Source organism: Papaver somniferum, chromosome 6, assembly GCF_003573695.1.
Source record: "Papaver somniferum cultivar HN1 chromosome 6, ASM357369v1, whole genome shotgun sequence".
Classification (NCBI taxonomy): Eukaryota; Viridiplantae; Streptophyta; class Magnoliopsida; order Ranunculales; family Papaveraceae; genus Papaver; species Papaver somniferum.
The window spans coordinates 103909113-103928971 of NC_039363.1; the positions used below are offsets into that span (position 1 = coordinate 103909113).

A 19859-nucleotide genomic window follows, 5' to 3' on the forward strand; every position below is an offset into this window, starting at 1 on the left:
ATAACTAACTGTTAATCACACGAGAACTCTAAGAATCTAGCCATAATGGCTCACACAAGAATCATACAATTTTATCTAATGGTTCTAAGCCCGTTTATGACTCTACCCCTTTTCATTCTCTATCTTTAACATAAAGAAGATTTACTAATTCAATTAGATTGGTTATATAACTCATTAAATAAGTCTAATGAATATCTACAACTTTGTAGAAGGAATCAAAAGCTAATTCGTACCATAAGGGGTCAAACATCAAACTAGGAAATCTAGTCTTAAGCCCAAGTCCACTAAACAAGTCCATTAATCCAAGACTTGGTATGTCTGGTCAACTAACGGTCACTAACGGTCCATGTTTGGTCAGAAAGAGTAAACTAACAGTCAACGTCTAAGTCCAGGTCAACATTGGGTCAAGTCAACAGTCAACAAGTCAATGACTCGGGTCTAGTGACACAGTGAGTCGAACTGATTCAACTCAGTTTAACAGGGTTAATTCAACTCAGTCAGATTAACTGAGTCAGGAAAGAACATCAATCAGAATCTGACTGGGATGACTAACAGGCTAAATCCAAAGGTAAATTTACTTCAACTCTAATTCTAACATTCTCATCTTATTATTTAACATGTCAACTTCAAATCAAATACAAAACAAATTTGACATTCAATTACAACCAACAACTTTGCCTACCTGCAATTGCAGCTTTAAGCACATCTTTTACCCACAGGCAGTTCCTAACTTACATTCAACCCCACACTGAATATCAACTTCTATATCCCATACAAATAACCATAAACTGTAATTCAATTCCAATTCAATCATCTTTCATAATCCAAAAGCATCATCACTATAAGCAGCTACACCATATTCATCGTATAAACAACCAATTCATCTAAACTTCAACTCCAACCCTATACAACTCTCACAATATCACCAAGTTTCCCTATCACTCAACAAACACACATTTTCATTATCTGAGATACAAACTCAGGAATTCCATTACACAAACACCACCACTATCCTTAGATACCACCTGCAATTAACCTATCACTAACCTTTCAATCCACTATATTCAGTTCACATAACCATTTCATCTTCTGCGAGACTAATTCCTTAACTGAAATAACATCAGCACACAACTCCAGTTCTGCAATTTCAACTACACTTCATATTCACAATCCCAAACCCATCTCAACTGAAATCTTCAGAAACCATTCATTCAAAACTATCAACACAATTACAGCTCTTGCAATACTAATTCATCTGTCTCAAGTATTAGCTCAAAGACTAACTTATAAACTCAATAATTAACTTGAATCAATTCTTAACTAAGTTTACAGAGAAAAAAATTACCTCAATTTGGTTTCACCCCAACAGTTGATTCCAGCGTGTGAATCCACTTCTTCTTTGCTTTGACTCAATTCAGCACTCTACCCAAAACTATCACCTCAAAATCAGTTCAAATCCTAAACCCTAATTTAAAAATTGGGGAAGAACAGAAACCCTAATTCCCTTTGAATCAAAATTAAACTTCATGTAATCCTCACTGTCAGCAACCCATCCTCGATCTTCCTCCTCTTGTTTCGATTTCATCTTCAATTTTACACAAACTCAAAACCAACTCCAGAAACCCTAATTCCTCAATATGTCAATTAAAGTTCTTCTTAATAACTTAATTCTCAAATTAACATTATAAACTTCTTCTATTCCTCAAGCTATTCAAAACTCAATCATTAATTCCTCTTTAATCGTCTCAAATCACATCTTCAATGAATTCAGAAGCTCTTTTCATCAACTCTAAATAGTTTACTCTAACCAACACCACCACCAAAAGTAACTGCATAATCCATACCCTCTTTAATCATCTCCTAGTCACTCATTTATGTTTCTCAACCATCACTCGCCCGAATAACAGAGGAAACAGAGAAGAAAAGAAGGAAGAAGAAAGAAGAAGAAAGAAAAGAAAACGAATAACTCTTCTTGATTAGGTGTAGATAAGGCCGGACAAATTACCGAGGCATCCAACGTTCTGGATAAGGGCTTCCAAGTCGTTTAAAATTCAAAATGACTATTTTGCCCTTCAAACTAATCTGATGATATCTTCTTCGCACGGTATCTGAATGACACGTTCGAGTATCCCAATTCGCATAACTTTTCGAGACTTATTCAATGATACTAGTTTCGTATCTAGAACGTTGTTATATTAATTCCTATTAATTAACGTTCGTGTTAAACTAATCAAGTTATTATCGGCTAAGACGTCTCTTGACTGGTCTAATAGCGTTTACGAGCTCGAGGGTCCTTACAAGGACCTTTTATTATGGATGGTGAATAGGTAGATTCATGTCTGGGGATTCCTTTCGTCCTCAAAGTATTGATAGACATGATGTTGACGTCGGTCCCCACATCAATTAATACTTGCTCAAATTCAGCATCCATGAGGCAAGCAGCATTGAGAAGTCCCCAACCAGGCTTTCCATTATGTTTTACAGCTACATCTTCCAAAGTATATTTTTCAGCAAAGAGTAAACGCTTACCAGACACAACACGATTAAGGGCGGAGAAAATGTCTTTGCGTTGTGCTTTTGAGAGGTGGAGAATCTCGCACACACGTTACATCGTAGATTGAACGGTTTTGTTGACCGAGTCTCTGGAAAGATTAAAATTCCTGACAGGGAGGGGGTCTTTGTGAACGCCTTCATTCCTCAGTTGCAGTTCTCCTGAATCTACTTTTTCCTTAAAGATACGCTTTAAGCTATTACATTCATTAGTGGGGTGATTGACAAATCTGTGAAAGCGACAATATTTTGGGTCTGCCATTTCTTCGGCAGTTGGTGGACGTCGCACAAGTGGTAACTTGATAGCTCCGTAATGTATCTGTACTTCTAATAGTTCGAGGACTTCCTCCATGGGAAAGGGAAAACATGGAGAAGATGGATATTCTTTTGGTTGTTGTTGTTGTTGCTGGCGCATAGCTTTGGTTGGATTTGATGCAGAACGCTTAGTTTGAGATGTCGGATGAGGTGTAGCCTTCCACTTAGTCCCTTCGTCGGAGACAACACCTATGGATGGTTTACCAGCGTATTGCTTGTTTACTAGGCGCCTATCTCCGCGAGTGTCTCCATGACTTTCCTCTCTGGCGGGCCTCGTTCTTTCTAACAAGGTTGGAGCCATCATTTCCGACCGCTTAGCAGCTTCATGTAACTCAAACAAGGTTTGGAATCATAAATTTTATAACAAGGCACGATAGACAGGGATCATACCATTGATATAGAGCTCTACTAATTGTAGTTCAGTCACGTTCTGATCGGTCTCTTTTCTGCTTCTGATTATTGTTGTCTTGTTACGATTTTTTAATATGTTAGTGATGAGATTAAATGATTCATTATTTTTCATTCTTTTTTGAATTTGGGTCTGCAGTCTGCTGCCTTTTCTTCTGATAAGGTAACATTAGCTGGATATTGCACTATTTGTGAAGAACTTGAACTTTGTCATTGGGAAATTTTGCCTGGAACTGCCTCTGAAGATCCACAATTTCGGCTAGTTTTCTGATAAGATGGGTTTGTTGTTGGTGGTATTTGGTTCGATTTAGTGGTGGTGTTATTCAATTTTGGCTGTAATTAAAAGAAGATGAATTTGAGATGATATCGATCGATGGGTTTGTTCGAATTGATACTCACTTGAAGCTGCTGCAACCGAGAGGAGAAAAAGGGGGATCTGAACAGTTATTGATGATTGATATCGAAATTCAAGAGTTGTCTGCTGTGGAGGAGATTAAAGAAGGTTGAAGGGGTTTGGTGCTGAACAGAACAATATGGGTTGTGATTGTATTGTAGATAGAAGAAACTGGAAAGAAAGAGTTGGTCTTGGATCTTTTGAATGAAATTAAAGTGGTGAATGTTGTTGAAGGTGGGGATTAGATGAATGATTAGAAAGCGGTTTGACTCCCATGTCCCATTGTTGTCTTCTGTTATACAACATTGTCCCTCCAGTCTTTTATTGTGTTCTGTAGAATATGTGTTCGCTTCATTCTTTTTGTTGTATCTGCATTTCGCTTCTGGAGTAAACTAGGTTTACTGTTTTAGAGGTTGCAAAAAGATATAATCTGTACTCATTTTATTTTTAATTATAATTAAGCTTTAATTTTGTTTTTAATTAAACAAGCCGGGTAACCTGTGAACCCGCAAGTTTTACCCGTTGCGGGCGCGGGTTGAAGAAATAACCACCCGTGAAGAATATCAACCCGCAGGTTTTGGCCCGTGCTAACCCGAACCCGTGTAACCCGTAACAAGCCATCCCCGCCCGCCCGTTTCTCAAAAGCCTTTGACAGGCTTGAATGGAACTTTATCATCAAAATTTTAGAATGTCGAGGATTTTCAAAGGACTTCTGTGATCTCATTTATGCTTGTATATCATCTGTTTCCTATGTTGTCTTGAGATTTTCTATCCCACTAGGGGAATCAGGCAGGGAGATCCTTTATCTCCAGCCGTATTTATTATTTGCATGGAAGCTTTGTCTGCTCTTTTACTTCATGCTTAAACTTCTGGTAAAATAAGTGGTATAAAAGTTACAATTCAAAGTCCATATGTCTCTCATTTATTTTTTGCCGATGATTCTTTTATTTTTTCAGCTTCTAGTATTTCTCAGACTCACAACCTTTTAGACATACTTAGAGTTTTTAGTAATTCTTCAGGACAACTAATAAACCATCAAAAATCTGGTATTTACTTTAGTAAAAAAGTCCAAAATAAACATTGTAAAATCTTAGCTAGAATTCTTAATGTTAGTAGAATAACCAAAACTGATACTTATCTAGGAACTCCTTTATTCTTTAATAGGTATAAATCTTTTAACTACCAAAACTTGTTTGATAGAGTTTATAATAGAATTCAGGGTTGGAAAGGAAAATTTTTGTCACAAGCTGGGAGGACTACTCTCATTAAATCTGTCACTAGTGCTATGCCAATGTTCTAGATGATGTGCTTCTCTTTGCCCAAGAAAACCCTGGACAGATTAGATGCACTTCAAAGAGATTGCTGGTGGAAGAAAACTAGAAACAATAGAGGTTTATATATAAAAGCGTGGGATGTTATATGTACTAGAAAAACTAATGGTGGTCTAGGTATTAGGAATCCTCATAAATTCAACTTAGCTCTTCTTACTAGGTTAGCTTGGAGATTAATAAATAATCCAAATAAGCTATGGTCAAGAATCCTCAAATGTAAGTATTTTCCCAAAACTGAACCACTGAAGTACAAAAAAAAGAATAACAAATCATGGGTCTGGAATAGTATATGTAAGGTATTAGATATCATAAAAGAGAATCATAGTTAGGACATAGGAAATGGGGAAAACATTAATATCTGGAAAGATAAATAATGGAGAGTGGAATGTTAGTCTTATTAAAAGTTTTTTTGATGATGATTATACTATGAAAATTAAAATGATTGAGCCTAACATTAAAAACATTGACAAACCTAAATGGATTGGTACCCAGGATGGAGAGGTTACAGTTGGATCTCCCTATAATTATTTATGTAATAATAAAAAACATTTAGATGCCAGAGTAGAATGGTTGGATATTTGGAAGCTACAAGTAATTCCTAGAGTGAAAATGTTCATGTGGAAATCCCTAAGTGATTGTCTACGAGTCAAAGAAAGATTAGGGAGACATATCCTATTAGACACTCAGTGTATTATGTGTAATAGAATTACTAGTGAAAGAACTGACCATCTTTTCCTTGAGTGTAATTTCTCTGAAGCTATTTGGAGAGGCTTGTCTTTTTCACATATTTTCTATAACAAAAGAAACTCAGGTTTTAAAAATTGGTGTCTTGATTGGCTTATGGATAAAACTAATATAGATGTTTGTGCGTATATATTTTGGTTTATTTGGAAGTATAGATGTAGAGTCTCCTTTGACGGCGTTAATCCTAACCCCATTGATTTGATAAGCACTATTAAAAAAGATCTTAATTTTTTCCAAGTCACTTATCTGAGCAATAATACTTGTCATACAGTTAGACCAAAAAAAGCTTGTGATATTTCTCACTCAGGTTGTAAAGAGGGCTCTTCTTATATGTTTAATAGCGCTGAGTATATTATGTTTGACGCTGCTTTTAATAAACAGACTAAGAGATTTGCTTACGCTCTGGTGTTGTTTGATAAAACTAGTTCAATTTATGATTTTGCAGGAGGATCAGGGAAGTGCTCAGACTCTAATGAGGCAGAAGCAAGAGCTTGTCGGGAAGCCATAAGGTGGGATAGAAGATCAGGAATAAAATATATCGTCTTTCTCAATGACAATCTCAATGTTATTAATTGTATGAGAAGAAGAAATTTTTCCGCAAAAGGCAGCTCCACCTTACCTTCTTGTAACTTGATCAGTGGTAGCTCTTTTCTGAATTTTTTAAAGAATAATACACCTACTACCATTGGCCAATTCTTTTCAATTTCCACTACCCCTTTGGAACCAATTCATCCTGAGATTTCTACATTGTTAGAATCCTATGCTGATGTTTTTGAACCTCCTACTTCCTTACCACCTCAGAGAGCTATAGATCACCAAATAACTTTGAAGCATAATTATGCTCCCATCTCTCAGAGGCCATACTGATGCCCTCATATGCAGAAATCAGTAGTTGAAAAATTAGTCCAAGAAATGTTGGATGCTGGGTTTATACATGACATCCACAGTCCTTTTGCTTCACCTATACTTCTAGTCAAGAAGAAAGATGGCTCTTGGAGATTCTGTGTGGACTACAGAAAACTTAATGACATCACCATCAAAGATAAGTTTCCCATTCAATTGATTGATGATTTATTGGATGAACTTCATGGTGTTGTCATTTTTACCAAAATTGACCTTAAATATGGGTATTATCAAATCCTAATGCATTTTGCTGATATTCAGAAAACTGCTTTTAGAACCCATCAAGGGCATTATGAATTTAGATTCATGCCATTTGGTTAACTAATGCACCTGCCACCTTTCAGTCCCTTATGAACACTATTTTAAACCTTTTTTAAGAAAATTTGTCTTGGTGTTTTTTGATGACATTTTGATCTATAGTAAATCAATAGAAGAACACGCAGTGCGTTTAGCTCAAGTTCATTCATTATTGAGACACCATTCCTTATTTGCCAGTAAGAACAAATGTTGTTTTGCTCAAACCAAGTTAGCTTATTTGGGGCACTTAATCACTTCTGAGGGTGTAGCTGCTGATCCTGACAAAATAGCTGCAATGCAACAATGGCCATAACCTACTACTCTGAAGCAGTTGAGAGGATTTCTTGGGTTGACTGGTGTTTGAGGATGAAAACAGTTTCTGCTAGTTTCGGTAATTTCGTGTGATGTGGGTGAGAAACAAATATAAACCCTAAACAATGTACTGAAAGGGAGTACTTTAGATTCGAGAGATCAATCTATACAAGTCCGGCCTAAACAAAGAAATGACCGTTCCAGACTTGCTTCGGTCACAAAGTGGATAAGAAGGGTTGGTTTTGGGGAGGGAAGCGAAGAGAGTGTTGAGACCAGAATAGTTGATTTTGTAAGAGTAGTTGTTTCATGACTTGTATCAGAAAGTGGGAAGCTAAAAGATGGGAAATCTAGCAAACGTTTTCATATTGTTGTATGCTCTTGACCAGAACTTGTTGTTCGGTGGAAATAGGTAATGCCTATTTATACAATTCGAATTGAAACGTACTCTGGTCTCTTTAAGAAATGAAAAACGAGTGAATAAATGGGAGGAGGTGGTAACCGGTAACGCTTGGAATTGATGTTCCATAAAAGAAAGCGTTTCACCATTACTCCTTGTATTTATTAACCGCCTCATCCTTATGACACTTTCTTATAACGGGCGTAGTGTACGCCGCACGCTGTAAACCGCCAAACCAATACCCAATGAGCATCCCCCAGTTTGTGACATGCGTTGATGTCTCGAGTGTTTTCATGGAAAACATGTAGCACGTTGTTGTTTTCAGGCAAGTTGAGCTTGGGAGACTTGCGGGCTCGACGATCGAGATTTTGCATCTTAAGAGGAAAGGTAGTCGTTGATTATTGAAATCCTTCGTTTGGTATACAGGGGCATGAAAGTATGCTCAGTATGGTTTTAATATGGCCTAGTTTAGGCGTGGCCAAAAGTTAGGGCCAAAGAATGCCATGCGTTAGCTGGTAACCTTGGCAGCTAAGATCTGCACCTTAGATTAAAAAGTGGTCGTTGATTGTTGCAGGCATTCGTTTTGGTAGCCGCATAGGGAAGGCCGGCATGGTATGGCGCGACAAGGTGGTTGGCATGCCATTGGCACATGTGGCATGACATCTCTTGGCGCGGTTTGGCGTGGCCAAAACTAGGGTTTTGGGCCAAAGGTTACCATGCATTGTCTGGCGACCTTGGACGACTAGGATTTGCATCTAGGATTGAAGGGTGGCCGCTGATCGTCGCACGCCTTCGTTTTGGTATCCGCATATGGAAGGCCGGCATGGTATGGCGTGGCAGGGTGATTGGCATGCCATTGGCACATGTGGCATGGCATGCCTTGGCGCGGTTTTGGGCTAAAGGTTACCATGCGGTGTTTGAGGATCTTGGACGGCTAGGATTTTCATCTAGGATTCAAGGGTGGCCGTTGATCGTCGCACGCCTTCGTTTTGGTAACCGCATAGGGAAGGCAGACATGGTATGGCGCGGCAAGGTGGTTCGCATGCCATTGGCACATGTGGAATGGCATGCCTTGGCGCGGTTTGACATGGCCAAAACTAGGGTTTTGGGCCAAAGGTTACCATGCGTTTTCTGGCGACCTTGGACGGCTAGGATTTGCATCTAGGATTGAATAGTAGCCATTGACCGTCGCATGCCTTCGTTTTGGTAACCACATAGGGAAGGCCGACATGGTATAGCGCGGCAAGGTGGTTGGCATGCCATTGGCACATGTGGCATGGCATGCCTTGGCGCGGTTTGGCGTGGCCAAAACTAGGGTTTTGGGCCAAAGGTTACCATGTGCTGTTTAGAGACCTTGGACGGCTAGGATTTGCATCCAGGATGGAAGGGTGGACGTTGAACGTCGCACGCCTTCGTTTTGGTAGTCGCATGGGGAAGGCCGGCATGATGGGGCCAAGGCCAATGGCGCGGATGGATTGGATAGTGGTGCCAAGGGTTTGGTACGGACGACTTGGCATAGTGGGGCCAAGGAAAGGTGCGGTTGTCTTGGCATGGTGGGCCAAGGGTTTGTCATGCCATTGGGGCATGGTGCGGCTAGCATGGTTGGGTCCAAGGAAAGGCGTGGTTGGCTTGGCATGGTTGGGCCAAGGGTTTGGCATGCCATTGACGCATGGTTCGGCTAGCATGGTTGGGGCCAAGGCAAGGTGCGGTTGGTTTGGAATGGTGGGCAAAGGGTTTGGCTTGCCATTGGCGCATGGTGCGGCTATCATGGTTGGCATGCCTTGGCGCGGTAGACGTGGCTGGCATGGTTTGCCATTGGCATAGTGATGCGGCTGGCATGGTTGGCATGCCTTGGCGCGGAGATGTGGATGGCATGGTTTACCATTGGCACAGTGGTACGGCTGGCATGGTTGGCATGCCTTTGCGCAGAGATGTGACTGGCATGGTTGGCATGCCTTGGCGCAGAGATGTGGCCGACATGGTTTTCCATTGTCACAGTGGTGTGGCTGGCATGGTTGGCATGCCTTGGCGCGGAGATGTGGCTGGCATGGTTTTCCATTGGCAAAGTGGTGCGGCTGACATGGTTGGCATGCCTTGGCGCGGAGATGTTGTTGGCATGGTTTTCCATTTGCACAGTGGTGCGGCTGGAATGATTGGCATGCCTTGGCGCGAAGATATGGCTGGCATGGTTTGCCATTGGCATAGTGGTGCGACTGGCATGGTTGGCATGCCTTGGCGCGAAGATGTGGCTGACATGGTTTGCCATTGGCACAGTGGTGCGGCTGGCATGGTTGGCATGCCTTGGCGCGGTAGCATTAGAATTAGGGTTTGACATAGATGATGTCGGTCAATGTTAAGGGTTCTGCCGTAGAACATGACACATAAAAAAAAAGATACCCTGGTAATTCTTACATAGGCATGCTGATCGATTCAATAAATGTGCTAATGGTCATTGTGACGTCATGTCAGATGTGCGGTTTTATGATTTTAACCCTAAGCTAAAAACCACCATCAACAACTGGGTACTATAGAAGGTTTATCATAGGTTATGGAAACATCAGCAAACCACTGACTGATATGTTAAAGAAGGATTGTTTCTGTTGGTCACCTTCAGCTTTACAAGCATTCTTATCTCTCAAAGAGGCCATGACATCTGCACCTGTTTTGGCACTGCCTGATTTTTCTCAACCTTTTGTTCTTGAGACTGATGCTTGTTCTACAGGACTTGGAGCAGTATTAATGCAGTCTGGTCAGCCCATAGCCTTCTACAGCAAGCCATTAGGACCACAAGCTCTAGCGTTTTCCACCTATGACAAGGAATTATTGGCAATTGTCATGTCAGTTCAAAAGTGGAAACACTATTTAACTCACCAGCAATTCATAATTCACACTGACCACCAGAGCTTGAAATACTTCATGGAACAGAGAATCACTACTGTATTACAACAAAAATGGCTCATGAAACTTTTGGGTTTGAACTACATTATCAAGTACAAGAAAGGTCTTGAGAATAAGGCAGCTGATGCTTTATCCAGAATTCCTCATGATACTTCTGTTTATCACTCTCTCTCAGTGGCTCAACCACAATGGGCTCAAGATATCATCTCCATCTATGCTGAAGACACTATAGGTCAACAGATCATCTCACAGCTACTTATTTCACCAGCTCATCCTCAATACTCCTTGCACAATGGCATCATCAAATACAAAACAAGAATTTATGTTGGAAACACCCTGCAAGTTAGGAATCAAATTATACATTCTGTGCATTCCTCAGTTGTGGGTGGCCACTCTGGCATGTTGGTAACTAATAAAAGATCCATTGCTTATTTCTATTGGCCTAAAATGAAAGAAGACATTTTCCAGTTTGTTGCTCAGTGTGACATCTTCAAGTGTAACAAAACAGAGCATTCTGCCCCTGCTGGCCTTCTACAACCTTTGCCAATCCCAGACACAGCTTGGAAGCATATATCAATGGACTTTATTGGGGGATTACCCATATCTTACAGGAAGAATGTTATATTGGTGGTAGTGGACAGGATGACTAAATACAATCACTTCATTTCCTTGAGCCATCCCTTCACTGCAATCTCCGTGGCTAAGGAGTTCATGCATCATATTTTCAAACTTCATGGTCTGCCCAGCTCCATTGTATCAGACAGAGATAAGGTATTTCTCAGTCACTTTTGGCAACATCTATAGGAAATAAATTTTGGACAAGTTGTACCTGGGTGCATAATGTATTAACGACCTCGTTTAATTATTTTTTTTCGAATTTCATATCAACAATGGATCTTTTTTTATAGAGATTTTCGAGCACTTTCCAAAAATATAAATTTTATTAAAATTGGACTTATATTTTGGAAGTTAAGACATTTTTCGTGATTAATTTTATATTGAAGTGAGAAAATAAATAGAAGAGAGAAAAGGATATGATAAAGAATAAAGTTTAAAGTTAAGGGTACATATGACTAATTTTTCTATGTTTTTTCACCGAGACTTATATTTTACAAGTTCATTGCTCCCACACTTTATGAGTTGTGGTCATTTGACCCATTTTTCGAATTTTAAACATATAAATGAGTGTTTGCAGGATTACATTCTTGGTATGCCTCGTAAAAGAATTCATTCTGGGCTGGGAAAAGGAAAAAAAATGCATGATCTAAATATAAGCCATTACAATAACTATAATCTACTTGCACTAATCTATAATTTTAATCACCCTAACTTAATATCACACTCAACTAATTATGCTAACTCAATTCATCAGCACCCTAACTGAATTAAATAAGCGTAAGTAACGAAATCCTGGAATCTGGAAATGAACAAATCCCGATCGGGAGAATGCCATTGTTGTATAAAGTGATGGTCTGAGAGTTTGATATGAATCTAGAGATTCTATTGGACAGACAAATGGGCTAAGCCTGTGGGCCAAACATTTCTTGCTGGAAATGTATATAGTGAAAACTACTACCACACCCATTTTTCATTTTTTTCCTACTCTCAAACCCACGGGCGTGAAAACTCACGGGCGCACCCATTATTGTCGCCTAAATTATTCACAAACCCATATTTTCTAATATTCTATTTTTTTATCTTTTGTCTCTCATTTTCTATTGTTCTTCTTCTTGTCTCTCTATCGACCTCAGTTCCAGGAAATCGAGCTTGATTTGGTGTGACTAATCTCTAGGAAGTTTAGTAGCTTGATGAATCGAGAGCAGGTGATGGTGTTGAAGTCGATTGAGCACTGGAAGAAGAAGAAAAAGGTAAGCTAATTTAGGGTTTCGTAACTGATTGATATTTTGTGTGAAATCGATTTTAATCGATCAATTGTCAATGGGTATGTTGTTAATTGAAGTATAAATGGTTGTGAGAGGTTTAATTTTAAGGTGTGAATTTGAAATGAGTTTGAGTCTGTTATGATGATCGATGTGATGAATTGAAGACTTTTAGAAGCTCAGATTACAATGGAAGAACAAGGAATAATAGGTTGTTGTTGAGATTGATTGATTGGTTTCGAGATATCAAAGCAAGGGTCTCTAAGCTCGATTTCTAGTGGATGTGAAGTTGATTTTGAAAGAACTAGATGCTAAGAAGGATGGGTTTGCTGAATCCTGGAGGAACAAGAAGTTGTTGTTTCTGGTTGCTGTGATTACAAAGAAGATGCAAGCTGCAGGAAATGAGCTTTGTTGGTGAATGAATGGCATGTGGTGTTGATGCTTTTCAATGACTCAGGTGATGTGTGCCGTGTGGGTATGAATTGAACTCAGTTGCAGGGAAGTGACTGGTGGAGCAAATTGAGACAAGTCTTAAGTTCTGGTGGCGCTGTTGTTGCAGTGGTTAGGCTATCATGTAATGAATGTATGGGATTGAGAGGTTATGAATGCTAAGTTGCATACTTTTCTCTTATGTTTTGAATTTGTTTTCCTGTATTCTTTTAATCGAAAATTTACTGACAGATTATGTTGTGGAATGCAAGACTTCATTTGCCGTAAAAATGGTAAGCTGTGTGGGTTAACATGTAGTTGTAAAGACGGTGCCTGCACCGACAACAAATAACAGAGGAATTGAGGATAATTTGTTTTCTCTTATGAGTTGATTAGATGTATGTGTAGGACAGGTGAAACTCTAGAATATGATGATGTTGATGCTGCAATGGCAGTGTATGATGAGTTGCAGCTGATTCCAGTGATGGGTCTGGTGCTGCTTGAGAATTATTGAAGCTAAAATGAAATTGCAGGCAAGAATTGTATTGTTTGTGCAGCTGAAATGGCTTCGTTGGTTGATGATACTCGGTACTGAGCTATTGACTCTTGAGAAATGTAGCTGAATTAAAGGAAGTGTTGCTGGTGAGTTAGCTGTGGTTGAGAGAAAATAGTGGTGATGTATGGCTGGTGTGTGTGCTTCAGCAATGATGCTTTGATATCCGAGAAGAAGAGAACTTGGTGATGAATTGGTTACAGGGTGGCATTAAAGATGCAAGTAATGCAGCGGCAAGTGAAGGAATGTGCTAATGCTATTACAAGGAATGTGAGCTGTGGTTGTGTGGTTGAACCAAGGAAGCAGAGAAAGGAAAGAAAAGAAGTGTAAGAAGGTTTTGCTGGTATTGAGATTCAATTGCAATTTAGGATTTTCTTTTGATCAAATTGCAATTTACTTGGATAGAACTTGAACTCAATTGTAAATAGTGGAATTTTTTTTACATTAGGAAAGTATTTTGTATTCGTATAGTTGAATAATCTGTTATGCAGCTATGGAATTGGTTGCATAACCTGTTATGCATCTACAAAATTCGTTGCATAACTTGTTATGCAGTCCAGAAAACGGTTGCATAACACGTTATGCCTCAACTTTTTCGTCACTATTGAAACCAACAAAAACAAAGACTGCATAACTTGTCATGCACCAAGAATAATATCTGCATAACATGTTATGCAGTCGTGAAAATTGATGCATAACCTGTTAAGCATCCGAAAATATGGCTGCATAATGCATTATGCATCGAGAAAATTGTTGCACAATCTTTTATGCATCGAGAAAATTGATGCATAACCTGTTATGCATCCGAAAATATGGTTGCATAATGCATTATGCATCCATTTTTTATGTATGCACTAAAATCAACCAAAATAGTGGCTACATAACTTGTTATAGATGCATAATTTGTTACGAAGTCGAGAAAATGGTTGCATAATTCGTTATGCATCTGCAGAATGTGTTATGCATGTTTTTTGGTGGCTGCATAATGGTCAGGTGTTTTCGAAAATTTTGCCTAAAATGATGATCACCTCCGATTGTTTCGTGAAAAACAAAATATTGATATTCTTATTTGTACTAGTTGACATAGCTCTCTTAAAAAGATCTCCAACGATATAAAATTTGTATAATTCCAAGGCGCGGATTTTTAGATATGTTATATCCAAGTTGCATTGTCAATTATACCCCTGATGTATAACCCGTCATGCGGATGCATATCTGTCATGTAAACATTTTTAATAATTTCATATAATTATGGATGTCACGGAAATAATTTTGGGTTTCACGGTACCCAAAATTAATTGCGGACGAAAATATTATTTATTTTGGGTCTTTCCCTAATTTCCCCATGTATATAACCTAACTGGCTAAAAGCTAACTCATCGTGAATTCGTGATATTAGGGCTGGTGCTACGACGTGCTCACTGGTAATTGTTAAAAACTTAAAATCATTGGTGAGTCATTACCAAAAACTAAATATTTTATCTCACGACGCACGACTTGAAATCAGAATAGTTGAAATTTGGATGTCTAAAAGATAATCTTCAATTGTTACAACTGTCCTTATTCCCATTGAGCATAAAATCTAGTTCTATAAATAGCGCATTATTGTGTACACAAGTCTTATAAAATAAGTTATCTTTCTAATAGAGGCAATTGAAGATCTTTGTTAGCGAGATAACTGCACCAGAATTCAAGTAAAATTGATTTAGATGGCGAAACTCAGTATTTTCTCTGCGATCTTTGTTGTGATCATGGTATCTTCAATGGTTGTCGACGCAGTAAGTATATATTCTCCAAATACATATTATTCAGTCTAGAAAGTTGATATTAATGTAATACGACTAAAAATATGTGGCATCTATCCCAAATGGCAAAATTCATTTCTTTTTTGTGTTAATATCTTTTCTGACAGTTTTTATATATCTATACAGAGGCGGTTAGCTAACACTGGCGGCCTGAATGATCTGTTCTCAGACAACAACACAGGGGGCGTAAATGTTATCTCGAACAGCAACACAGACGGCCTAAATGTTGTTTCAAATAGGAACACAGGCGGCGTAAACGCTCTCTCGAACGGCAACACGGGCGGCGTAAACGCTCTCTCGAATGGGAACACCGGCGGCGTAAACGCTCTCTCAAACGGCAACACAGGCGGTGTAAACGTTCTCTCGAACGGAAACTCAGGTGACGTAAATGTTCTCTCGAACGGAAACTCGGGTGGCGTAAATGTTCCCTCGAACGGCAACTCGGGAGGTGTAAATGTCGGTTCGGACAACAAAGCTGGTGGCCTAAATGTGTTCAACCGTGGATAGTGTGTGCGCAGGCGAGTCCATTTAGCTCTCCCAACTTTATCAAGGAGCTGGAAGGGAAAATTGCAATCACGGAGATAAAGAAAGAACTACCCAAAGGTGATAAGTTCTAACGTGCATGGTTTTTGTTGATTACGTGCGTGATTTCATTATTTATTTTGAAAAATGTGTGACCACTTTGTTGTAGGTTGCTCATGTATCTTTGTTCATTTTATTTCATTTTCATTTATGTCAATTGTGAAGAAGTTATCGTATATGATCGATAAAAGATTTTATTTTTGTGCTTTTGATCAAGGTTGTCCAAATGGTTGTTTCATTATACAGATAAAGTAGTTATAAGTACATGAAAGGGATGCCGTGATACCCTTGACCGAAAAGAAAAGAAAAAAACATAATGGAGCTCCAAAACAACAAGAGCTGAACTCAAATATATAAAAACTACAACACGCACAACCAGACAACAACCATGAACTTGCTAACCAGACAATTTACTGCCAAGGTTCAAAAAAGTGAAAAACCATCTCCTTCCGACTAACAAATTGCTCCAAGGAAAATCCTGAAAGATACCTCTGATATGAAGCTAATATGCATGCCACTGTTAGCTTCACAAAATCAATAATTTCAACACAAAATTGGTTAAAAAGACCAAAACCAATAATTCCTGGATGAAAAGAACACTTAAATTTTGATACTGTTTAAATGGACAAAATTGTAAAAAATAGTCAGAATGTAAACAGTTTTATCCTGCCAATTTTCAAATACTTTTTCTTATTTTTTAATTTACACAGAATGCATCCAGTTTAATCCTAATTATTTTTTAAGTTTAAGCAAGGATGAATCCAGTTTCATCCTTACTAAATTTTCTTTTGTCCATTTCACCCATACTAATTTTTACTCGTCCATTTGAATCATCTTTTAAAAATATTTGGACAAATAACCCATTTTCCGTAATTTCAAGAGGTGTTATTTCTAAGTAAACAAACACCAGCGTATTGCTGCTGGTAAAACCCTAAGCACATACAAGTTTTCTTTCAGAGGGACTTACCAGACCAACTTGAGATCAAAACACTGTTAATGTCCGGAGGAGTCATCCATTTAGGATCCGCTATATAAGCTACCTCACAATGGATAAGTAGATAGTTACCAGGTTCCCCATCTCGCTCAGATAGGCACCTTTGAATCTTTTGATACGAATCTTGTGGTTTAATAATATACTTTAAGTTCATATCAACGCAACCTTAGTTTTTAATATCCCCAAGTTGGATACTATTGGCTCTCCAATTTGACTTCTATGTGGATAGAAACAAGATGAGAGTGATTAGCATTTAATTAACCTTAGTTAAATGATATTGTTACCGGTTTAAGCAATTAAATCTAGGGATGGTGATTAAATTTGGGGATGGTTTCTAAACACTCTTAATTTGACAACTTACCATGCCAATTTGGAATTAATTAGTGTTTGATTAAACCTAGTTAAATGACTATATCACGTGTACGTTTATCTATGAGCTTACCGACGTATGGATACCACCACCATAAACGAATCGACTGTATACTTGAGGCTGGGGACCTCCTCTTAAAACGTAAGCAATTAATATCTTGGTTTAACCTAATGAAGCTAGCATGCTATAAATAGAAGGTGGTATTGGCTCTTAATCTTCATCCCAAGCTATACAAGTAATCATCCATTCATCTTCATACACAATTTTAAGCATTAGCAAAACTTTGAGTGTTCTACTTATCCTTCGTAATGGCAGCTACTAAGACTTCATTGATGTTCTTTCTATTTGCCTTGATCGCTATTTCTGCGAATATGCGTAAGTGTAACTTATGTACTGTGTAATTAATTGATAGGTTCTTCTCTATGATTTTATGAATTTTCCTTCAGTTGTTACTTTTTGTGTTTATCATAACGTATCAACGTTGGGATCTCGTTAAGTTCTTTCTTGTCCTCGTGTACGTTTCCATATATAGTGTTACTTTAATTTAATGTATTACTCCGTATTTTTGCAGTAGCAACAATCATTTTATGATCATTAATAAATGACTAAGCATGTTGTTGTGTATATTTATGTGTACGCAGAGATGGTATCAGCTGGTTTACCTCTTAATTGTGCCACTGCACTAGTGGAGGTCAAGCTACCTGCAGGAGAAAGTTGCCCGACTGATCTGAAGTGTGATAGTTACTGTACGGCGCCAGTAGGCCTCAGATTGGACGCTTCCGTATGCGTGCCTGGTGTCGCTTCAGTCACTGCAAATGTATGCTTCTGTTGCTACATCAGCTTATTATAGACGGAGGCAAAGCAGTACGGGACTATGGCAAACTGTACTGTCGTACTAAGTGCTGTTTAATCATTTGCTATTAAATAAAAGCAGTATTTTTAGTTAACTACTTAAATGTAGCTATTTAGATATTATCAGCTGCTAGTTTAGGAAAATAATTCTGCACTACCGTATGTGAAACATTTAACCTACTAGACTACTACGTCCGTAATGCATGTACCAGTTGTACACATGATTGCGTTTCATACGTAGTACTATGGATCATACATGTATTTGCTTCACAAAATATTATGTTAAGAGAAGTTATTTATTTAGTTTGTCGAAGGCTAAAACAAATTCAGAAAACTGGAAAATCAATTAGTACTAAAACTAAACAGAAAACAATTCTAAAAAGAGATGCTGTGAAAAAAAAGAAAATAGAAAAGCCAACTGGCCGGTGCTTGGATCCACCAATAGAACTGCAACTTTTCCAGAAAACTATCATCAGGCTTCATACCAAAACTTCAGATTTTGTTTGTCACCCCATTTTGTTGCACCACGCCACCCCGTTAACGGAAACTATTTGGGTATGTTGGTACTGGCTTTAGAAAATTCATTGTTTGTTGTCTTAATCTTGAGGTGTCTTTCATGTTTTTAGCAGAAAATATATTTTCCTTACGATCAAAATGATTAAGAAAGTCTAATTAGCTTATCTATTTACCCCATAAAACAGTGTTTCTACGATTTAAAGTCCAAGTGGAAAATTTGCTTAAGTGACTTAGTGTCATATTGTTGTTATAATGACTGATGGCTTCCTGTCAAATTGTGGTATCACTCATGAGATATCTCGTCCACATCATCCTGAACAAAATGGCGTAGCAGAGTCAAAGCATATGAATTTAGTTGATGTAGGAAAAACCTTACTTATTCACTCAGGAGTTGCAAATTCCTTTTGGGTAGAAGCATTTCAAACTGCTAATTATACGGTTAACAGACTACCTACAAGAGCGATTCAATTCAAATCACCATTTGAGCAACTGTTTCTACAGGTATCTGACTATAACTTCTTAAGAGCTTTTACTTGTCTTTGTTATCCATGGTTAAGACCATATACACCAAACAAACTGGCTCGTAGAACAATGCATTTTTATTGGCTATTGTATTATGCACAAAGGGTATAGATGTTACAATCCAACTACAGGGAGAGTATATATTTCAAGGCATGTGATTTTTCATGAGTCGATCTTTCCACTGAGACCCAAAGCTTTATTTCACTATATATGATCATGCTTCTGGAGATACGACAGTTATAACACCTTTGTTGGTATACAGATGCTTCCAATGAGTCTTCAGCAACTTCTGAAACAACATACATCTCCCCTGCACAAGATTTGACCGCTACCATTTTCAATAACCATCCTATGATCACAAGGGGTAAAAATGAATATATAAGAAGAAACTGTTTTCGAACAAACATGCTTTGTCTGCTACTCTTATTGCAATGGATCCTTCTATAACACCAACATGCTTCACTCAAGCAAACAATATTCAAAAATGGAGAGTCTCTATGGTAAATAAAGTTACAGCTCTTAAAAATGCAGGTACATGGAGTTTGGTGGATCCAAATCCTTCTCAAAATTTAGTAGGATGCAAATGGGTCTTTAAAATAAAGAAAAATCCTGATGGTACTATTGAGAGATACAAATCTAGAATGGTTGCCGAAGAATTTCATCAGAATAAAGGACTAGATTACTCAGATGCATTCAGTCCTGTTAATACCCAAAAAATCGCTCCTAGGTAAAACAATATACTTTCAAAGTACTTTCTTTAGGTTCGAAAATCAAAATCGTAAAAAACGAGCCTAAACCAAGAAGTTG

General features: G+C 38.3%; 1 protein-coding gene and 1 long non-coding RNA gene across 2 annotated transcripts; both read left to right on the forward strand.

Annotated features, from left to right (window-relative positions):
- Positions 1-5337: 5337 nt before the first annotated feature.
- Positions 5338-6609, forward strand: LOC113291231. Its single transcript, XM_026540788.1, has one exon. It carries the CDS (start codon positions 5338-5340, stop codon positions 6607-6609), a length of 1272 nt encoding a protein of 423 aa, XP_026396573.1.
- A 10766-nt stretch (positions 6610-17375) lies between these two features.
- On the forward strand, positions 17376-18317 carry LOC113285994. Its single transcript, XR_003329050.1, has 2 exons — positions 17376-17537; positions 17804-18317. It is a non-coding gene; the product is annotated as an uncharacterized LOC113285994 (long non-coding RNA).
- Positions 18318-19859: the final 1542 nt, after the last annotated feature.

Coding starts and splice junctions, on each gene's coding strand:
- LOC113291231 (XM_026540788.1), top strand. CDS start 5,338: ATGGGGAAAACATTAATATCTGGAAAGATAAATAATGGAGAGTGGAAT.